General features: G+C 45.0%; 1 protein-coding gene across 2 annotated transcripts in view; it reads right to left on the bottom strand.

Annotated features, from left to right (window-relative positions):
• The window catches only part of EFCC1 (EF-hand and coiled-coil domain containing 1), a 40,519-nt gene extending 19,249 nt beyond the window's left edge, over positions 1-21,270 (bottom strand). For both annotated transcript variants that reach the window (XM_072934760.1, XM_072934761.1), the window contains exons 1-2: positions 19,931-21,270; positions 18,267-18,673 (exon numbers count right to left, since the gene is read on the bottom strand). In XM_072934760.1, coding sequence (XP_072790861.1) covers positions 18,267-18,673; positions 19,931-20,632 — 1,109 coding nt within the window. In that variant the 5' untranslated portion in view covers positions 20,633-21,270. The remainder of the gene's footprint in view (positions 1-18,266; positions 18,674-19,930) is intronic.
• Positions 21,271-21,643: the final 373 nt, after the last annotated feature.

A 21,643-nucleotide genomic window follows, 5' to 3' on the forward strand; every position in this document is an offset into this window, starting at 1 on the left:
GCATCTGAAACAAAATCTGTTTTATCCACTCCACTCAGCTGGCAATGCAGCTGGTTGGGTTTTTAAAGGCGACACCCTGGAATGTCACAGAAATATTTCACATTGTACTTTTTGAAGTTTCCATCAGAAGGAGGGCAGAAGGCTTTGGAGATCTGAGAGGGTCCCTCTGAGGTCAGAGCACAAACAGCAGTGATGTGCTGCAGTTCTGGGCTCCTTTCAGCTCAGTGCCACAAAAAGCCTGCTGGGTTTGGTTTGCTGCTCCAGCTAAAACTGTTGGAAGCACTGGTGTTTGTCAAGAGACTGTTTCATCTGAGAGAGACTTAAAAAAGCAGCAGCAGGGCTTTGGAGTGAATGTAAATATTTCTCGGTTTTGGTTTCTGTAGATACCTTAAACAACTAAATGGGAAAAAAAATCAACACAGTCGATGCAAAGTGCACTTTGTTGCAGTGTTAAGCCTGAGATTTATCAGCAGAGTGCCCTTCTCCCTCCAAACCATCATCATGCAACCAGTGCCACCTTTCACTGCAGGAATGGCTGCTGCCCTGTGATGTGCTGTGGGGTTCAGGAACTGAGAGAGGCATTTTCCCAGCTGCAGTGACCAGCCTGGCAAGAACAGCTAAGGTGGCACTGAGCATGCCCTGCCTGCCTTTTGGGATGGCAATTCCTCCAGCAGGGCAGAGTACAGGTCATTAAAGAAAGCTGCTGGCAGCAAAGGGAGCCAGCTGTAGGTTTGTGTCCTCAAGGATTAATGACAGCATCCCACCAGCACACAGAGTCTGCTTTGCATTAGCAAAGGCTCATTGAACTGCACTGATCCTGCCCAGAGCTGGGAGAGTCAAGATAAATACTGCTTGTTTTCAGGGCTCTCATCCCCCTGGGAGCAGAAAGGACCTTGCTTTCAGATGTGAGGGCCACTGTTAATGCTGGTTTGAGAGGTAACAGGCTCCAGATCTGATGAAGAGCCAAAGCTAGGGAAAAAACCCAAATGGTGCACAAATTTGCTTTTCTAGCAGAAGCATTTGTTTAAAATCATTCCCAGATCTCCAGTTAAAACTCGAACACATCATTAACAGAAATCAAGGCTATTCCACATGCAGATCTCCTTGAGATGACTTTTCACCACGTCATACCCAGTGCCTCAGGCTGCCTCCACGTGTGAAAGTGCTGGCACCTGCTTCAGAACTTGCCATTCAAACACATTGATCAGAACCATGGCAATTCAGCCCTTGGATCCATGGCAGTGCAGGAGAGACACAATATAGAAATTTCCAGTATCCCTTCAAGCCCCCGTTTACTTCAGTTCCTAGAAGGCCATGCAAGACCAAAGGTGACTCTGGAGTATCACTGATGTTTGGGAGAGAGTTTAACAAAACCTTGGCCCGCAGCAGAGCTTCCAGGCCTGCCTTTATTCCAGAGGAGCTCCTTGTATCCAGCCATTACGTCAGGCCCAAACAATGGGATTCTGTGGAAAGCTTTCAGAGGCTGTGTTTTCCCACCAAGACTGAGCAAGACTCTAGGAAATACTTTTTTGTGGCCATGTGCAATTTGACACAAACAGTTGAATATTCATATTGACTCTTATTCAGTTGAATATGTTAAATTTCCTGATGTAATTGCTGTTAAACAAGAGCTGCTTCTCTCCTGTGTCTGCTCTGTGCTGCTGACTGGACTAACCCATGGCTGCAGATGGAGACAATTGCAGGATTGTTCCCTGAGTCTTCTCTTCCCTGGTAATCCAGCAAAGCCATCACATCTGAAGTTCTGGGGCCTGTTACTTCTGCAAGAATTGTATTTGTTTCCAAAACCAGGGAAGAGAGTCCACAGTGCTGGTGCTGCTCTCCCTGACTCCTCATGTCACTACATTATTGCAGAAGAAAATGTAGAAAAACCTCAACATCCATGAGATGCCAGCTCCAAAGATATTCACTGTGCAATCATTGCAAGCCTTCCAAGGATTCAGCACTTGCAACTCTTCACATTTGATAGGTTTTGCCTGTTTAGTTTTAAACAATAATTACAATTATTGTAAACATTGTAATTATTATTTAATTGCCTCTGGCAAGTGCATCTTCCACAGGCCCTTTGGATTTACTCACTTCCCAAGGCTGATGGAGACCTGAGACCTCCTTGTTCTTGCACCCAAGGGTGGTGCCCAAGCAGGACCTGAGGGTGATGGACACCTCTCCAAACTACTCCGATGCTCCCATTCCCCAAACTCTATAAAAGCTGCTGAAATCAGAGTAACATCATTTCAAGGCAACACATTTGACTTTTCTTCTAAAGATGAATAAAACCCAAATCAAATGTTACAGTCTGCCAGTGCTGACCTCAGCCTGCCTTCAGACCCATCTCAGCTGGTGCAGGGGTAATTTCCTGAGCAATCACTCTGGAATCCACATTTAGGCTGCTTTAATCACATTCTTTTTCATTCCCTGTGGGTCTGTGACCACTTCGAAAGTGCTCTAAGGATTGATTTTAGCATCATATACAAAACCTACCAAAAATCACATAAATTTTAGTAGAGCAGCATGTGCAGTTATGTATTTGTACTTACTTGCCAGCATAGCATCAATAACAATGGAAAAAATTCCTTAAATTAAAAGCCCAAAACAGCCCATAAAGAAAAATTTCTCCTGTCCCCTGGTGAGGATTACGCCTGCAACTTTGAAATCTCATAGAATGTGGTTTATTTTTATAAAATGAATTTCCTGAAGAGGAAAACTACAATGCCATGTTTAAAAACCTGATGAATTCTTCCTGTGGAATAGAACAGTTCAGTGGGAAGGGACTAACAGCCATCAACTAGTCCAAGTGTAACTCTTCTAAATCAGTGTTTGCTTTTTAAATATTCTGTATTTGATATTCATGGTGGAGTTCTCTGGAATTCATAGCACTCAGCTTTCCCCAAGTCATGCACTGATGTGAAGAGATTTTAAATTAGATTTTCCTGAATAATCTAACCAGATAATTTCATCATGCTCCTTTATCATATAGACATTTCTCTAGCACCAAAATATTCATGATACAGCCTGTATTTTATATCCTTGGTTCTGGCAATGTCAGTGTAACCTCTATAAAAATAGATTTCTGAAATAACAAACGTGAACGTCAGATTCAAAATATTCCTAAACCCCTGGCCAGGGTAGGATAGTAGAAAATAATAAGGTATATTACACAAAGTTACTTTCTTATTTTGCCACTTCAACCAGCAGTTATTTTTCTGGTGACATGAGCTGTTACTAGGGTTGAAATAATCTGATAGTGCAGTTTGAGTGGTTGTAGAATATGTATCAATAAAAGGCACTGCTGTGGGAGCAGCACACTGCTGAAAATCCAGCTCCTTGTATTCCTCAGCACTGCTGGTGGGGGGGGTTTGGGATGAGTTTGGGATGATTTGCTCCTGTTGAAGTGAATAATTAACTGTGAATTATTAACTGTGCCCTGCAGTTAATAACTCCTTTTGTGCCTAACCTGCTTAAGCTTTGTGTTTCACAGCACAGCTTTCCTGTCTGGTTCTTCTCCATTGGTGGAGTCAGGTTATTCTTACATCCTCAGAGGGGTTTTAAAGGAAAAAAGGGCTCCCCATTGATACTTCATTCATTTTTTCAATGAGATAAAATGTTGTATTTCTATCTCAAGACTATCTGGACTAGAAAGAAGAAAAATGGTTATAAAGCACCATTTTTCTCTCCCTGACAGTCCCAACAGAGTGTGAGAAACCAAGTTACAGCTGCCTTTATGGGCAGAGAGAGGTGAGGCACTTGGGGATGAATGATATCACACAGATTATTGAACAGAAGCTTTAATATTGGACATGCACATACCAAGCAGCTTGGAGTGAAGTGAGCAAATGTGCACAGAGAAATAGCAGTGCATGTCTGTACTACCCAGCTGCAAACAGCATGAAGGCCAAGTGAATGCAAATATTAAAAATATAATAAAATGTTACAAAATTTATTAATTTAAATATAATAAAGTACAAAAAATATTATGTTTCTGTTAAACTCACAGTATTCTGAAAAATGCTCTGCTTGACCCCAGATCCCAGCCTGTGTTGAGAACCTCTGGGCCAACACTCTTACAAATGATGTTTTCAATTATGTGGGGAAATATTTGCTGTGCCAGCATGTCAGAAACACTAAGCTTAGCTTTTCAGATTAGATTTTGCTGCAGGCACGAAAGGCTGAAAAGGCTCCTTGAAGTATTGGTGTGGCTGTCTCTCCCACAAAGGCTGACATCTCCATTGAATGGCCTGTGCTGGTTCCCAGCCCAGCAGGAGCTCCTGGGCTCTGAAAGGAGATTAAATAAGTGATTGCAGACTGAACAATAGGCATTGCCAGAAAGGGAAAGGCTGACCTAAAGGCCGGGACTTGTGCAGGGTTTTGTCACACCAGATCTGGGCTGGGCTCTTCAGCCATCTAATCCTGTATCCCACTCATTACGTCCCAAAAGGAGAAGCTTTCCGGGGATGTGCAAGAAATCTGTGAGAGTTTGCTAACAGGGAAGTTTGGGCTAAAGCTGAGAGTCAGAGATTTTCCCAAATATTTATCACTGTAGCTCAGAAATTCTCCTTGCGAGAGGAACAGTTAATCCATTTTAAATCCTGCGAATCTCCAGCTATCAGTGATATCTGTGCACCTGAATGAGAGGGGGGTCTTACAGAAGAATGAAAACAGCATCTCTAAGCTTGGAGGTCAAGTTAAAGGTGATGGTAGGAGCAGTAGCTGATGTGGGTAATAGCTGCCTTCTTCTGTGGATTAAAATCACTTTTTAGAAGGGGAAATTGATGTGAAGGGACAACATCCAAAGCTGTGGTCGGCAGTGTGAGTCAGGGCTCAGCTCAGAGCATGGGACCTCTGAGATCACAGATGGAGATGAGCTTAGTTCTCAGAGCTGTGACCTTGGACTCCTGCAGATCAAGCCAAGGCGATGTCAGAAACCCAAACTCTTATTTTGACATTTTATGTGTATTAAAGGCTCAAAGACTGTGGGAATCCAGGGCTTCCCTCTGGCTGCCCTGGCAGGTCTGGGACCCTGGCAGGGGTCAGAACCCCCCTGGACAGAGCCCCCAGAGACACTGTCTGTGATCTCTGTCCATGGAAAAGAGTTTTCAATCTTACAGGATGAATTACCAGCTCTGAGTGTTTGATAAGAATAATAATTAAGTGTGACACGGGTGCAAAAGTAAAATTTTAGGTTTCTAGATTAGGGGTTCAAAGGGGACAAGATGGAGGAAATTGGGTGTGCCTTGTCCTTTTTCTCCTTCTTCATGCCCTCCATGTTTCACTGTAGTGTTGGCATTTTTCTGTTGGTTCAGGCTGGGGACACACTGTCCAACGTAGGTGACAGATATTGGCACGTTATTGTAAATCCAGCACAGGTAGTTTGTGGTATTTAATGTTTGTACCATCCCACTGAGGGCAGAGCCCCACACGCTGCCCTGCAGGACAGAGCTGCGGCAGGGCAGCAGAACATGTTAGAGATAAACAGAATAAACAACCTTGAAACCAGCACAGACCAATTATGGCTTCTGCTTTGGCAGTGGGGCTGACAGACAGAGACTTTCTACAACCTCAGAATCACCAATAGCACAGATTCCGACAAAAGACAATACCTAGAGATACATTTCCCCTGCTCTTCATGGATCTGGTGTATCTTTAGTCCTCCCCTGGCCTTTCACTGCAGTATTTCAGTAATTCCCATGGTGACTCAGGTGGAGTCATCTTTATATTTAATACCTGCTAAGTGGTTGTTTGTTTTTTTTTTTAATAGATATTTTAATTGCTTGTTTAATCTGTGTAAGATATCCTCGAGCTCAGTACTGTGCAGGAAGGTGCTCCAAGCCTGTGGGACTCACTGGGTGAGAATAATTTTGTTCTGTCTTCTTTGAGCCTGCCTCTGCTTTCATGAGCTGAGTCACAGTTCCTGTGCTGAGAGATTGAACAATTCTCCCCTCTTCATCTTCGGATGAAAATTTTACAGATCCATTTCACATCTCTCCAAAGCTATCTCTCTTCCACATCTGCAAGTAGCTAATATAATTTCCATGCCTTTTTTCACACTTGTTGCCTTTTCTAGGCCTCTTCCAGTTTAATTAGTTTCAGTGGAAGGATCATAAATTTCCTTGTTCTGATGCAGGTGTTCTGTGAATGTGCATAGTTATTTTCTTTGTATTGTTCTCTGTGCCCTTTGTAATAAATTTTAGTATTTTATTTGCTTTTCTTCCTGTTTAATAACTGAACAGATACATTCCTAGAGTTATAAAGTTTAAAGATATAATTCTTCAGCAGCTGTAATAAACTCCGAGTTCAGTACTGTGTCTGTTTCACTGAAGCTGAAAGTGTTGTCTGGGGTTGGTTTTGTTTTTTAGCCCCCAAAATGAATCTGATTTCATTTGTTTGGTACCTGCCACCATCCCATCACTCTGTGTCCTAGGATCATTCTGCAATTCTTCACAGTTGATCCTGGTTTTTCATATCTTGACAAACTGAGCAATTTAAAAATCTTTATTTCCAGCATTATTTCATCTAAAAATCAAATGCTAATCACAATATTGTAGCTTTCCTTACCATGGGATATAAAGCATATTTCTCCAACTAAAGTACAGAAATCTCCACACTAAACATGTTTCCAGACTACCAGCTGTGGTTGAAATTAGGACAAAGCCAAAGTTAGGTATCCATCTCCTTCTCAGTGGATATTCTGATCTGAATCCAAGCTTTGTGATTCAGATGCACTTTTAGTGGAGACATGAATCAAATTACTGAGCTGGAACCTCACTGCTTTTAGTTGCAGAGTTTGGTTCAGACTCATCTCTGAACGATGGTCTCTTCTGCAGGGTTTAATGAGAGGGAAGCAATCTGAAATATCCTGGGGTTTAACATCAGACAGGGTGCAGCTTTTTCAGCACAAATTAATCTTCTAAAATATAAAATCTAAATGCATTTACAATGTACTTCATCCACTAAGTACATCACCAGTGTGTGCAGATGACTTTGTTTCATCAAGGAAGGAGGGGAAGCCCTTTAAATTTAAGGATACACAATCTAAGCCACATAAGCTTTTTAACACCTGTTTTATAGCACTCACCTCTGACTTGCCACTTTATATATTATATTCTGGGCCAGATCATGGGTTTACAGTTTCACTTATAAAGTAATGGAAAAAATGAAGCATTTTTGTAAAGCTTGGCATGGCAGCATGTGTTCCCAGAGTCCTGGGAGCACTTTTGTCACTGAAAAGTTGCCTCATTTTAAGCTTGGTTAAAATGCAAACCAGAATCCAAAAGCATTGGTTTGCTTAACTTCAGCAAAAATAATAAAGCCCTGAAAGTGAACTCAGGTCTCTGCATGTTGTCCAGGAGACACCAATACAGAGAGGAACCACAGCTGAGCCATGGGTCTGATGTTCTCCTGGGGAGCAGGAGCCTGTTGGATCCAAGCACAGTGTCCAGAAGGTGCTGCCAATTATCCTGCACAGAAACAGGGACTCCAAGGTGTGGGGAATCAGGAAAACAGAAACTCCCACAGACACTGAGGAGTTTGATCTGCAGCCTCGGAAGAAGCTTGGACTGATGTAAAAATACAATACACAGACACTAAGCAGAAAAATCATAAACTTGTGTCTCTACAGTTGTAAGCAAGAATATGCCTTAAGTAAGTGAGAACCTGTACTGATAAGATGGTGAAGGGTTTATCATGTAGGGGTGTGGCTGTGTGGAGTGAGCTGGAGTTTAGAAGTTATAACAGAAGCATTTGTGTGCAAGTGAGACAGAAGCCATTGGACAAAAATATCTGCAGTGCAGCACAAGTAAGTAAAGGTAATGGGTTAGAAAAGCAAAATAAATTCTGTGGCAACTCTCTATTGGGTTAGAAAGTTCTGTATTGCCTTGTAAGAAAGCACTTGTGACTACTGTGAGCTGTGGCTGAATGTTTGATCCTCTGGAATCTCACAGCCTCTGAGACTGATGTTTGTCTGAGCAATAAATCATTTTTAGCCCGAAAATAGCCCCAGCCCTTCACATCTGACAGTGCCAATGACACCCACTGCCCACCGGTGCTCCCTGCAGCTCCATCCCTCACCCCAGGCTCTGATTTCAGCTCCATCCCGGCTCAGGAAAAGGCTGGCCAAGGAGGGAGGATGGAAGAAGGAGGTGCTTTGACAGCTCCTTTCTCATGGTAATGAGCAGAGCTGCTCTTTCTCCCTCCTCTGCTCTCCTTTTCTTGCTTTAGAGAAGGAAGAATCCAGCTCTGCCTTCCAGGCACTGAGCAGACCCACTGGAGGGCTCCGGGTGGTTTGTGGGCTCTGCCCATGGAGTCATTGCTCTGTTTAGGGGTTATTTGCTGTTTGTTTCCTGGATATAATGACAGGTCAAAGTGGATTAATAGAATTAAAGGCTTGGCTTGAGGACATGAGGTGGCAAAGCATCAATTACTTCCTGGTGATTTCTGCTCTGTGAGTCACGTTCCCTCAGGAAACAGAGATCCATTAATTTAGCTGCTCCATGGGAACCTGACCCAGGAAAGCTCCCTCTGCTTGGAAGGGGAAGCAATCAATGCTGCCTTTCCAGCATTAATAATTTTCTGTTCTAAAACAACACCATTTGATACAGAGGTAATCTGGATTATAAACAAGGATTATCAGCAAGCACTGGAAATTAAGCAGAGCCATGTACACTCATTAATGGAAACACAGACCTTTCAGACTAAGGACCAGCTTCTTTCCCAACTTTTCCTTATGACAATTTGAATATTTTCCTTTCTTTTTTTGGTTTGGATGGATTAGAAATCTGATGAAAAATATTTTGCAACCAAGGAAACTACCTCTTCAACATGAAACCAAAGTGATGCAGTTACACAAAGTGCACCCTAACTAGGAGAAAATACTTGTTTGATGCAAGATATTGCTGCTTGCAGAAGCAGGGCCTTAACTGGTAAGGCTGGAGAACTGTAATTAAGCATAAATGATTTTGAATACTTCAAAACAAGTGCCAAGCCTTAGGGATTGAAAGCTCCTCAATTTTATACACAGTACAGGTCTGAACTCCAAGGATCTTAGAGCCTTAATGACGGGGTTTTGATGTGAAATCAAAGCTTTGATTGTTCATATCCTGCACAGTATTTACCTCAAAAGCTTTATACTTATTTAAGTTTCAAGTTTCTTATTTTTAAATGCATTTGAAGCATCCTTTGGAAACTGTAAATCATGATGAACAAAAACTCCCAAACCAAAGAGAGCAAAGCAGGCAGGGAACAAGGGGAGAGGGAGGAAAGCAGCAAAGATAAAGATAGAAAGGACAGCACAGGAATAAACTTGGTGTATAATTCTGCTGTAGAGACATTAATCACAGCTTTTCTGAGAGATCCCAACCCCTGGCTACACTGAAAGGTCTTTTGTTCAAAGTCAGTGCATTTACCCAGGAATACCCTGCCACTGGTGGGAATATTTTAGAGCTGCAAGGCTTCTGAAAAACCTGTCACATCTCAGCCAGGGCTCCAGAAGCACAAACAGAGTTTTTCTGACAAAATAAACAGACAACATCCTTATTCTTGGTTTTCTTGTTCTTTTTTCCCTGCTAAAGGAATTGTCCCTGGGGAATGTGGACAGCACTGGAAATTAAGCAGAGCCATGTACACTCATTAATGGAAACACCGACCTTTCAGACTAAGGACCAGCTTCTCTCACAACTTTTGCTTATAACAGTTTGAATATTTGCCTTTATTTTCTTTTTTGGTTTGGTTGAATTAGAAATCTGAAGAAAAACATTTTGCAGCTAAGAAAACTATCTCTTCAACAAGTGAAGTATTTAATTTTATTTCTTTTTTGTATCTTAAAGTGGTACTTTGAAATCTGATTTATTAATGTCATTCAGATAGTGATGGGGGGGCTCATGGGTGACAACAGAGTGGTGCCCCACAAACTCCAGGAAATGCCTGGTTGGAAAAGCCACCCTTGCCTGTTTGCTGGCACAGAAATGGGTAACAAAACCTCCTCTTCTGCAATTTTCACAAGCATTGCCTTTGCTCTGACTGCTCTTATTTCTGCCTCGTGTAATTTTGTGCCTAGCAGTGCCCCTTATATTTACCAGCTCCAGAAGAGTGAAAATGCTGTACCTGGAGCTTGGCTTAAACCTCCAAAGCTGTGCTTTAATCTTGCTGACCTCAGCCTGTGCAGCCCCAGATATTTTGATGCTGTGTGAGCTCACGCCAAGGACGTGTGGTGGGGTCAAGCACAGGGAGTAAAAGCAGAGCAGATGTGCAGGAGTACCAGATTTTTCAGTGGTGTGATTAATGGGACACCATGAACCTCCCTGAAACGTTCTGCCGTGAGCAGAGCCTCTGCACAAAATAAAGCACCGGGCCTCATTTTGATTCCTCAGATTTATTGAAAGGTTTGGGGTCTTTCCACTGAAATCTGACTCCCAACGTTTTGCTCCTGGAAGGGGTGATGGGTGCTGTGATGGCAATTAGCACTGCAGGCTCAGGCAACCTTCAGGGAATATTCTCCTCAAACAAGGAGGGACTGCAACCCACAGTCAGTCACAGCCTCTACACCTTATTTTTCAAGTGCTTTAGGAATGATGCTGTGAAGTTGTTCCACAGAAGTAACTTCCTAATACATTTGGCATTTATTGGCCAACTATTTCTTTTCTTTTAAAGTACATTCCTCTGTGGAATAGTGCACAGAACACAGGCAAATCCTAGATTACAGATACCTGCAATAATGGTTGAGCTTCAGCCCATGCTTTATTTTTCAGTCTGACATTGAGCTTTAACTTTGTGATCCCTTAAGACCACACATACCTATTCATTTTTATCAGATTTTGCCAAATTTTCAGATGGGTACCATGAAAAGCTATAAAAATGTACAAAAATTCTTTTTTCAGAGACCAGGAATGGTCTCTGAGCTAAAGCCATTCTCTTGATGCAATTTACAACTTTCAGGTTGCTTGACTTGAGCACACAGGTTAGAGTTTCACAATCTGGAATTGTGAAAATATCATAGAATTAGAGAGTGCTTTGGGTTGGAAGAGACTGTAAAGTCAATCTTTAGATCTTCAGGTGACCTTTAAGATCTCCTGCCATAGGGGAGGTGGAATTAGGTATACCTGGATATCTCTTTTCTATAATAAGGGACTGAAACAGATTCAGAGACCAGCTCCTTCTCCCCATCACAACCTCAGTCTTTGAATTTCCAGTCTGGGATTATCTCAGGACACGAATCGGTAAGACCAGATCAATTTAACCCAAGTTTTATTTATAGTGCAGGACATCCTTTTCTAGCTCTTTCTTTTTTTTTTTTTTTTTTTTTTTTTTTTTTTTTTTTTCCTCCTGTTTTTTTCACTTTCCTTAGGATGTGACTGCAGTTTTCAGTTCTGAATAGCTGAGGTTCAGATTCCCAGCCAAGTCCAGGGAAACGTGCTGAGTACCCCAAAGAGGATAACCCCAGGCAGGCATGAGAGAGGCAAATATCAGTCTGGATTTTAATCATGCTGCTAAGCAGGCAGATGACACGCTGACAAAGCTGAAAGGATACCCAGGAGGATGAAGGGAAGGGGACAGCACAGCAAACATGGGCAGTGATTCAGCAGGAGTCCCAAACAGAACAAATATTTGCAGGGCTGCTGAGTAACTGCCTTGTGTCACTGGAGTGCAGGAGTTGCCTGCACTGTATTTCCTCACATCAGTGACATTTATTAGCTCAGGCCCAGCCTCCTGGGAGGTTTAAATGCTGCTTGGCAGGCTGCCCCTGGGTGCCTCTGCTCCTGCAGCGTGCTGAGGAACACGAGGGTATTTACAAGGGGGGCTGAGGACTGGTTAGGATCCAGGACCACATCTGCTGCTGGTTCTTGTGTAACCCCAAAGCAGTGACTCTGGACTGGGAGCTCTGCTTTCTGAGAGCCTCTCATGGGGACTCCAGTGTTTGGGTTTGAAAGGGGAAGGGGAGGAAGTTTTTCTTTAAAGTGATGATTGTGTGTGAAATGAGCCTTTTTTTTTTTTGGAGGCAAATAAGACAAGATGGGTAATCTGTTGATCACCCAGAAAGTTGGTGCTGTAAGAGAGTCGAGAGCTGGGGGGGTGTCGGAATCTGTGGGTATTGGTGATTCTGAGACTGTAGAAAGTCTCTGTCTGTCAGCCCCGCTGCCAAAGCAGAAGCCATAATTGGTCTGTGCTGTTTCAAGGTGGTTTATTCTGTTTATCTCTAACATGTTCTGCTGCCCTGCCGCAGCTCTGTCCTGCAGGGCAGCGTGTGGGGCTCTGCCCTCAGTGGGATGGTACAAACATTAAATACCACAAACTACCTGTGCTGGATTTACAATAACGTGCCAATATCTGTCACCTACGTTGGACAGTGTGTCCCCAGCCTGAACCAACAGAAAAATGCCAACACCACAGTGACACATGGAGGGCATGAAGAAGGAGGAAAGGACAAGACACACCCAATTTCCTCCATCTTGTCCCCTCAGAACCCCTAATCTAGAAATTTAAAATTTTACCTTTGCACCCGTGTCACACTTAATTATTATTCCTATCAAACACTCAGAGCTTGTAATTCATCCTGTAAGATTGAAAACTCTTTTCCATGGACAGAGATCACAGACAGTGTCTCTGGGGGCTCTGTCCAGGGGGGTTCCTGACCCCTGCCAGGGTCCCAGACCTGCCAGGGCAGCCAGAGGGAAGCTCTGGATTCCCACAGGGGGCTGTACAAAGTCAGGGCAGGCAGATGAAGGAGGGATATGCACAGCTGTCACCAAGCTGCTGCCTGAACTTCCAGGCACTAATTCAGGGAAGAAAAGCTGCAGAAACACTGACTGCTCATCCCCGTGGCAAAAACGAATCCCTCTGGTGTAGGAGGGGTTAGCACAATCCAAATCATGCACAGAAGGGCTGTGGAAGGCAGCTGGCCGTGGGGTGATAGAACCAGCCCTGCCCTGGGCTGTGGTTCTGTCACTGGCTGCAGCAGGGCTGGCAGGGCACTTCCACCCCTCCATCCCCAGGGAGGGATCAGCTGGGGGACAGCTCCAGCAGGGCCAGCAAAGGAGCCAGGAGGGGACAGGGGGGTGTCCCTGTGTGTGGCACTGCCACTGAGCCACCACCGAGTCACTCCCACGCAGCAAACACGGCCAGGCAGATAAAAGGAGGATTTAGGGAGAAGCCAGGGAAAGCCTCCCCAGAACAAACACTGTAAACAAGATCCCAGCATGAAAAAGGCAGGGAAGTGGCTACAGTGCCAGTGTTGCAGCACGCTGGGGGTAAATGTTGCAGTTCCTTCGGGATAAATGAACTTGCAATTACATGACTGGATTTGAAGCCAAGGCTTTGCTATTATTATTATTATGGAAAGCTTTGAAAGACTCTTGCATTTGAAATAAAAGTGGTCCTGCCACAGAAAGAGATGCTATACATTTTCTATGCTGCCAAATTAATCTATTTAAATTGCTCTGCACAGTTCTCTTCACCATAAATAACAATACCTTCCATTATTCCCTCTTGTGAAATCAAAATGCTGCTTTAAAGTGTTCCCAATGAGAGTAATCTGGTTTGCTTACTTAGCTTATGATTCTTCTATGACTAGAGACACATAAGTAGTCTAAGCTTCGTGTGATGGGAATATATTCACCTGCTACAGCTAACTTCTTCCGAAACTTGAAGCTCTGTGCTTTTTGGCAGACTTCTCTGTAATACAAAACTTCTTACACCCTTTAGTAGAAAACAGTATCAGCTCCAGGCAAAGTCAGAAAATAAAACGAGATTACATCAGTTCATCCAGAAGAATCTGAGCGTTTTCACAGATGATGCTCTGCAAATTTAAACTTTCCTTTCACTCTCTGAGCTCAGTTCCCTGAGTGCCATCAGTCCCTGCTCCCTGCTCCTGTCAAGGATTTCTTTCTCACCTGCACATCTGCCCAGCACATGCACACCCACCGCCTCCTCTCAAATTTTGTGCCACCTGGAACAAGTTGCCAGATGCCCCTCACCTCACAACAGCAAGGAGTTGGTATTGATGACAACAGTCAAGCAAAAATGGTCCTAATTTTCTTTATTGTCTAATTTTTTAAGTAGAAGAACAGTTCTAGGCTGCCTAAATATAAACCACTATCCTTCTGACTGGAAATAACCACTATAGACGCCTTCTATTGTGTATTAATGTTTCCTTCCTAGGGCTTTTTTCCCCTACGCTTAATGGAGCTGATCCTGTATGGAATATTTCCATATTTTCCTCCTGTTCTTGGATTATTGATTTGGACTTGTTTGGTCCATCTTGTTATATTTTACAAAGTGAATGATAACCTGAGAAATTATTGAAAAGATCAGGACACTGCCTCCTGAAAGAGAAGAAAAACTGAACTGCTTCAAGGATAAAATAACCTAAAGCACAACTTTTTTGGAAAAATTGACACCGATGAAATAAAGAAATGGGGGAAATTATGTGAGAGGCCTCAGTGATCACATTTACAGGAAAATATGAGAGGCTGAAACAAACTTCTCTGCATTCCATGCCAAAAGGATTCCTATTCATTAACACATAGAAATGCTGATGGATAATTAAGTAATTTGGGAGACAGACCATGCATATGGGAAGCATTTTTGGTATTTTATGACCTCCTTCACTGACCTATGTAATTACTGTGCTGCTGATTAATGCAGCAACATAAACCTTCTGTCAACATCTCTATTATGAAGTTTATTTCAATTCTAAATGACCTCTCTTTTTATTTCTTACACTGGGATCAAAAACATGGTTGTTAAATTGTTCTATTCCCTCCAAGGCTTTTAAAGAGAAAAAGAATATCGACACTTGATTAAGTAATCAATTTCTAAGCCACCTCCAATGTAGTACAGAAAACAGAACCAACTCCTATTTGGCAAGAACAATTCTTGTCAAACCAATCCAATTTCCTTTTCTGACAGGGCAAATGGCTCAACGGGTGAAAAAAGCAGTAGATGTGACATTTTCACTGTAGTAATATTTCAATGTAAGGTGTTTTTATAAACAATACTTAGAAATCATAGGATTCTATTAGAATACATGGATGGTGTCACCTTGTGCTGCAGCAGAACTTAGTGGGGGGGAAAAAAAGGGAGATTAGGGAATAGTGGTTAATGATTTCTCCTCTGAAAATAATTCCCTGGGCATTGCATTAAAATGGGACTTGCCTGACTTCCTAAACTGTCCTGCCATCAGGCACTGGCAATTACACACTTTTTATACAATACCAGTGGTAAATATGCAATTTCTTGTGACGTCTTTTTCCTCTGAAATGAACTGAGCTCAAGCTTTTCAGGAAGGAATTTATTGAAATTTACCTTTAAAGTTGAGCTGACTCACTAACTTGACAGGGGTTAAAAAATAAAAGCTGAAAGATTGTCCAGACAGAAACCTGACACATTGATCAGAGCAGGAAGATCAGAATGGGCACCTGAAGAAAAGAACTATGAACTATTTGATCAACCAGGCTGGTTTAGGAACCCAATGATGTGACAGGGCCAGTTCAAACCCTGGCACAGGAACCTGTGCACTCAGAAAAAGTTCATGTTTAAGTCATACAGATTTGCAGGAATAGGAATCTAGAATATGAAATCAGGAATAGGTGATTTTAATTACACACTCCAATTTAGGACAATGTTTAATCACTTGCAGGTACTTAAACACCTTCTTGACTGAAAGCAAACTGTTGTTTCCTGCATTAGGGATTATAACTTAAGGTCATGGTTGGGATTTCAGATCTAAATGATAGCAAACAGGTCTCAGATGAAGGTCTAGAAGAGAGATTTAGATGCTAAAAGAGCTATGAACATCTAAGCGTAAAGGAAGAAAGCATTTCCTTTATAAATATGAAACTATAAACAGGAGCAGTGTGTAAAGCTCATAGACTGGACTCATTCTTGAATATGATTCTCTCTGGAAGAAACTGGACTTTAGCTGGAGGAAACTTGTGGCTCACCAAGCCAGTAAAGGTGAATTCTCAGGAGAGATACCTGCAATTGTCAATGCTTTCTTCAGAACACCCAAATCCCCCCATTCCTCTCCAGCACTACCTTGCAGCATTAGCTCTTGCCAAATCCAGACCCTGCTCACAAACTCTGTGTGCAGCTGGCAAGGGAGAAAACTGCTCACTGGAGTGGAGACTGAAACCCAGCCAGACTTCAACAGTACACCTAAGAGCAGCTGAAACACAACCTGACTTAAACCAACAGGACAAGTGACACTCTGGCCAAGGGACAGACAGAACCTGGGGGCTCCCAGCTGCCCCTCCCTCTCCACACCTCAGCCAGCCCATCTCTTCCCCTCACCAAGCGCTCCCAGCAGCTCACCCGAGCCACAGCCATGGGTGTCAGCTCCTGCACACCAGGAGAAAGGGATTGTCTCTGAGCAGGAGCCCTTTGGGCTGCCTGGGCAGCAGTGTGGACAAGCAGAGGGAGTGGGACAAGCTGGGACAGCCAGGGCTGTGTGGGGCAGAGCTGCTGCTGAACCCTTTGCCCACCCTAACACACAGCTCTGCACTGCTTATTCACCATTTTCTGCCACTTGGGGCACCTCTGTGCCACTCTGGGAACACATGGAGTGATGGGATTCCATGTGTTATGGAATATGAGCACAGGCGTGCAAGTCACAATTATCATTATGCATCTCTAAGTTAAGTTGTTTACACCAAGAGCTGTTGCACTGGATGGGGAGGTGCAGGTGCTTTGTGGCCAACAGAGAATCTCAAAGGGTGGAAGCTGGCCTGGGCCTCTGCTGAATGTGCTACAGGGCTAAAAAAGGGCTGTAGTTCCTAAATGGCCAGTCCAACACCATTCCTGAGCTTGACACTCACTTTAAATGAGCATGCCATTTAAAACTATTATAAATGAAGGTTATCGTACAAGGAACATATCATTTACATTTCTAAACTCACACTATTTCTTTTGATGTAACCCATAAAGTTCCTGCCCTGCAAGGCCAGTGGACACAGTTTATTGCCTTTAAACCTGTTCCAAGGTGATCTTTTTTATCCTTCACTGTACTTTGGAAAAGCAATTCCACAGGACAAGAACTCATCTTAAATCTTTGGTGCTCATGCCAAGGAGAACGTGACAGCCCTGACGAGCTGTGTGATCCCTTGTAGCACCAGGAGTTGTGTCATTCATCCCTGACAGCCATCTGGAACATTACGTGCCCTCGCAGTGGCTTTTAAATCCTACAGATTTTTAAAGAAATGCTTCTATTTTCTTTGATCTTCTCTAACCATGCAAGTACTAACATACACAATGCTGACAGAAAGACACTGGATAAAATGGTTATTTTTAGAATTTCCTCACTTCATTCAACAATACAATAGCTATGATGCCACAAATAACACACTATGAATTCTTCTTATAAGCAGAGGAAGTGTGTGTTTAGGAAAAGGCAAGGACTTCAGAAGATGCAATTCATTAAAGTACTAGATTTAGTACTGTAAGTAAAAATATATCTATAAATATGGTTTTGTTTTGGGTTAGTGAGAAGATAAACTAGATTTTATTCCATAGGTCAGTCTGAAACTTGGGCAGAAATTACTAACACTTAATAACCATCAGTGAGTCCAAGTTTTGTCTGAGATAAAAAGCAACAAAAGCAGGGGACTATTAAATTAATGACCAACTTTCTGACTTCTGGAAGGATTTGTTGATTCTATTACAAAACTGGGGTTTAACTGGCTAGTGTTTTTCCTTTGAGATTCCCACTCTGTTAATTTTGTGGGTTTAGGAACCTTTCAGCTTCTCTATTGCCTATTCTATCAGTGAAGAAGCAATGAAGTCACAGCAAGTTTCAAACCACTGGCCAGAAGTTGTCCTTGTGTGCTTTTCCCCAATTCCTAGGACAAGTTGAAGAGCTTTCTATGGAACGGAGGGTCAGCCAACTGATTACAGCTGGCTTGGGATGGGACCTAAGGACCAGGAAATGCAGTGAAAAAAGGAAGTGTGTTGGAAATGGTTTCTGAAGAACTGTCAGCAATTTGCTTTGGGGCTTTCTTGAAGCATTACCATGTTGAGTTCTTGTGCTGTGTGTCTGAGGAGTAACTTCAGCTCTCTGTAGATCAGCACCCTGACTTTGGCCTGGAAGACTCTCAGATCTCCTGAAGACCCCCACCAAGAAAATGGATGAGCAGCTTCTAATTTCCCCCAGGCTAGATTTTACAAGGTGTTTTGGAGACATCTAAAAAGCCCCAACCAGAGATTCTCAAACTCACTTGTGTCCCAACACAGTGATTTTATAGGCACTTTGTCAGACTCCAACCTACCTGTAGTGCTGCAGTTGTGATTCCAGCTGCTGGATGTATATTTGCAGATGTGGCACCTCATCAGCTCTCACTTCCAGCTCCTTCACTTTGCCAAGACTGCTCAGGACAGCGTGTCTGGCCTCTTCCACCTTCCTCCTCATCTCTGCCTGCTCCCTCTTCAGGTTACGGTTGCAGTCTTCCAGGCTGGCCAGAGCTTCCCGAGAGCTCTTCAGCTCCTTCTCCAGCTCCTGGTTGGACCTGATGGCTTCCTCAATCTGCTCATCCCTGGAGCTCCGGATGAGCTCCACCTCCTCCAGGACACTTTGGAGGCTTTTGGTCTGGGAGTGCTTCTGTGTTAATGGTCTCTTACTCCCTATGAAGCAGGATCCTTCTTCTGTATGGCTGGCATGGCTCTTCCGCAGCCCCACCTGTAATGACCAGGAGCACAAAGCAAAGAGAAATTGATGGGTTTTAATTAAGTTAATTAAGACTGAAAGTAGCTGGATTGGGTTTTGTTGGTTTGTTTTGTTTTTTTTTTTTTTTTAATCACATAGAGTTGATCAGCAACTAAAGCTACTTGACCATTGCCAAGTACAGAGACAAGGAAACAATCTCTGGAAAGTAGTTTTTAATACCTAGCTATGCATTCAATTTTAAAACTACTCACTATCATGTTATTGCACAAGTTTCTGTATAGCTTTAATGTCATCACTATGGTCTGTACTCGGGAGTCAGGAAGTCTGCTGGACAAGATTTCCAATGAAGTTGTGTTCAGAAGAAGAGAGCAGGGAGCAGCTGGGGGTGTTCTGGAGCTCTCTTCTTTTTCGTTTTCATTCTTCCTGGGACCTCAGACTGGTGACTTCATGGCTGCTGCTGATTTCCTTTCCCTTTTTTAAAAGCAAATGGTGAAAGTGTCTTTGACCTGCCTTGCTGGACATTGTGAAGAGAACAGTCATCTACTGCAAGTGGAAGTGTCACAGGTGGAGCAAGGTTCTGTGAGTGCTGTGTGACTATCAAATCAGAGCTGGTCAGAGCTGCCAGAGCAATCGGTCCACGCTACCCTTCCCTGCTCTGCCTGTTCCACGCTATTTCATGCCAGAGTAATGTAACTGCTGTTAAGTGTGTAACTCGAGCCAGGACAGCAGAACCAGCAGAAGCCGGCCCCGTAATTCATGGGGCTCTGCAGAGGAGCCCCAGACTATTCACCAGCCTGCCTGCACAACTGGCTCACACTCTGAACTCTTGTGACCACACTGAAGAAAACATCCTTCTAATATTTCTTATAGGCACTTCTGACTGAGACACTGCATCTGCTTGTGCAGGTAAGAATCCAAAAGTTCTTACTTCAGGAAAAACCCTGCAGTGGTGCACATCCAGCACAGGCTATCAGCACATCCTGACTGCACGTGCAGTAGAAGAAGCAGCATTGCACACGTGCGTTTGTTTGGCTGAGCTCCCCTACACTTTAAACAGAGTGCTCACCACAACTAAAGTTAATGGCACACCGGTGCCATCATACCTTGCTCCTTAAAGCCTCCCTGTAACTCAACTTTGCAAAAAAAAGTCAATGCCGAGGCTGAACGAGCAACCGCGGTCTGGGTCCGGCAGCGGAGGGGTTATAAGCACTGACTTTCCGAGAGCAGCATCTCTCCCGAAGCACTCGGGCCCGGCCGAGCCGGACTCACCTGCAGCGCCAGGCAGCGCGCATCGCTGCTCTGCAGGGCGGCGCGCATGTCCTCCACCAGCTCCCGCAGGCTGCCGTTCTCCTCCTCCAGCCTGGCGATGCTCTCCTCGCAGCGCTCTCGGCAGCAGGGCCCCGGTGGCCGCCGCTCGGCCCTGCCCGCGGCCGCGGGGTCGGCGCGGCGGCGGCGGCGGCGGGGGCTGCGCAGGCGGATCTGCGTCTCGATGTGCTCGCTGTCCCGGCCCAGCGGCAGCCGCGGCCCCGCGCGGGTGCTGAAGTGGCCGCAGAGCCGCGCGTGGAACTGGCGGAAGGTGATCCCGGCCGAGAGCCCGTCCCACAGCCCCGCGCACTCCTCGGGCTCCGCCGCCTCCTCCAGCCCCAGCACCTGGCACAGCGTGCGGAAATCCTCGCCGGGGATGCGGCCCGCCCCGGCGCAGTCCAGGTGGTGGAAGATCTCCTGCAGGTACTGGTCCAGGCCGGTGGCCAGCACGACGATCTCGTTCTCCACGCCGCGGTCCAGCCCGTAGTGGTAGGCGAGGGCGCTGACCAGCCACTGCGTGCGCCGGGCCGGCCGCCCGTAGGGGTCCGAGCCCTCAGGCGGCTCCATCGCGCCCGCCCGGCCCGCGGCGCTGCCCGAGCATCCCGAGCGCCCGCCCGGCTGAGCGTTCGGCCCCGGCCCGCGGCGCTGCCCGAGCATCCCGAGCATCCCGAGCGCTCGGGCCCGGCCCCGGCGGGGTGGGACGGGCGGGGCGGGGCCGCCGCCGCTCCAGCGCCGCTCACCGAGCCAGCCCCCGGCTCTCTCCGCCTTTGTCCGGCACCAAAAGGGATCCCGGCAGAGCGGCCCGGTGCCGCCCTGCTCCGTTTGGCTGCCAAGCCTGCGCCCCAAGTGCGTCTCTCATTTCTTAACTCCTTTCTCCCTTCTGCTTTCTCTTTAACGCAAGCAAGACAGCAGCATCGCATAATCCACTTGGACAAGTAAGGCTCGTGAACGAGTCAGTGCTTCCACTAAATTAAAAACCCAATGTGCTTGAAAGCCGACCTTCTGTGCACTCAGACCTCCTTGCCTCTGTCGATGAGGTGACTTTATGGTGCTGCTGTGTGGCTTTTCAGAGGTCTGGGATAGGGAAGAGTAAGCATTAAACTCGCTCAAAGGAGCTGCCCAAAGCAGTGACTTTAGTCTCTCTGTGGCTGGGGAGTAGGACCGGCCTTGTCGAACGCAGGCAGCAGCACAAGCAGGGATCCTCCACCAGCAGGGACATGCCACAAGCCAGGACACGCACCAGAGGGGACCGTGGCCCCAGAGGGGACTGTGGCACCACAGGGGACTGTGGCACCAGCTGTGCCCCGCTACCATGAACAGGGTGACAAAGCCAGGTGCTGCTAACAGGCTGCATTAACAACCCAAACAAGGCATCATGAGGAGCCAGGTTTGGGGACCATCCAAGGAGTCCTATCAAGAGCAAATAGTTTGAATATTCTCTGTAGGACAAAAAAGGAGCAAACCAAACCACCTGATATGTGAGCAAAGGGAATCCAAGTTCATTTAAAGCGCTGCTCAATTCAGGGCCGGGTTTCTTTTGAGTGAACTGATGCTAATAAATATTTTCTTTCATATGGTGGGGTTTCTCTGCAAACAGGCTTTGATGAGACATTTCTGACCCCATGTGGTTTTGCTCTTTTAAGATAAATCGAGAACCTGAGTAGCTTTGTTGAGGAA

The sequence above is a fragment of the Taeniopygia guttata genome, chromosome 12 (genome assembly GCF_048771995.1).
Source record: "Taeniopygia guttata chromosome 12, bTaeGut7.mat, whole genome shotgun sequence".
NCBI classification, from domain to species: domain Eukaryota; kingdom Metazoa; phylum Chordata; class Aves; order Passeriformes; family Estrildidae; genus Taeniopygia; species Taeniopygia guttata.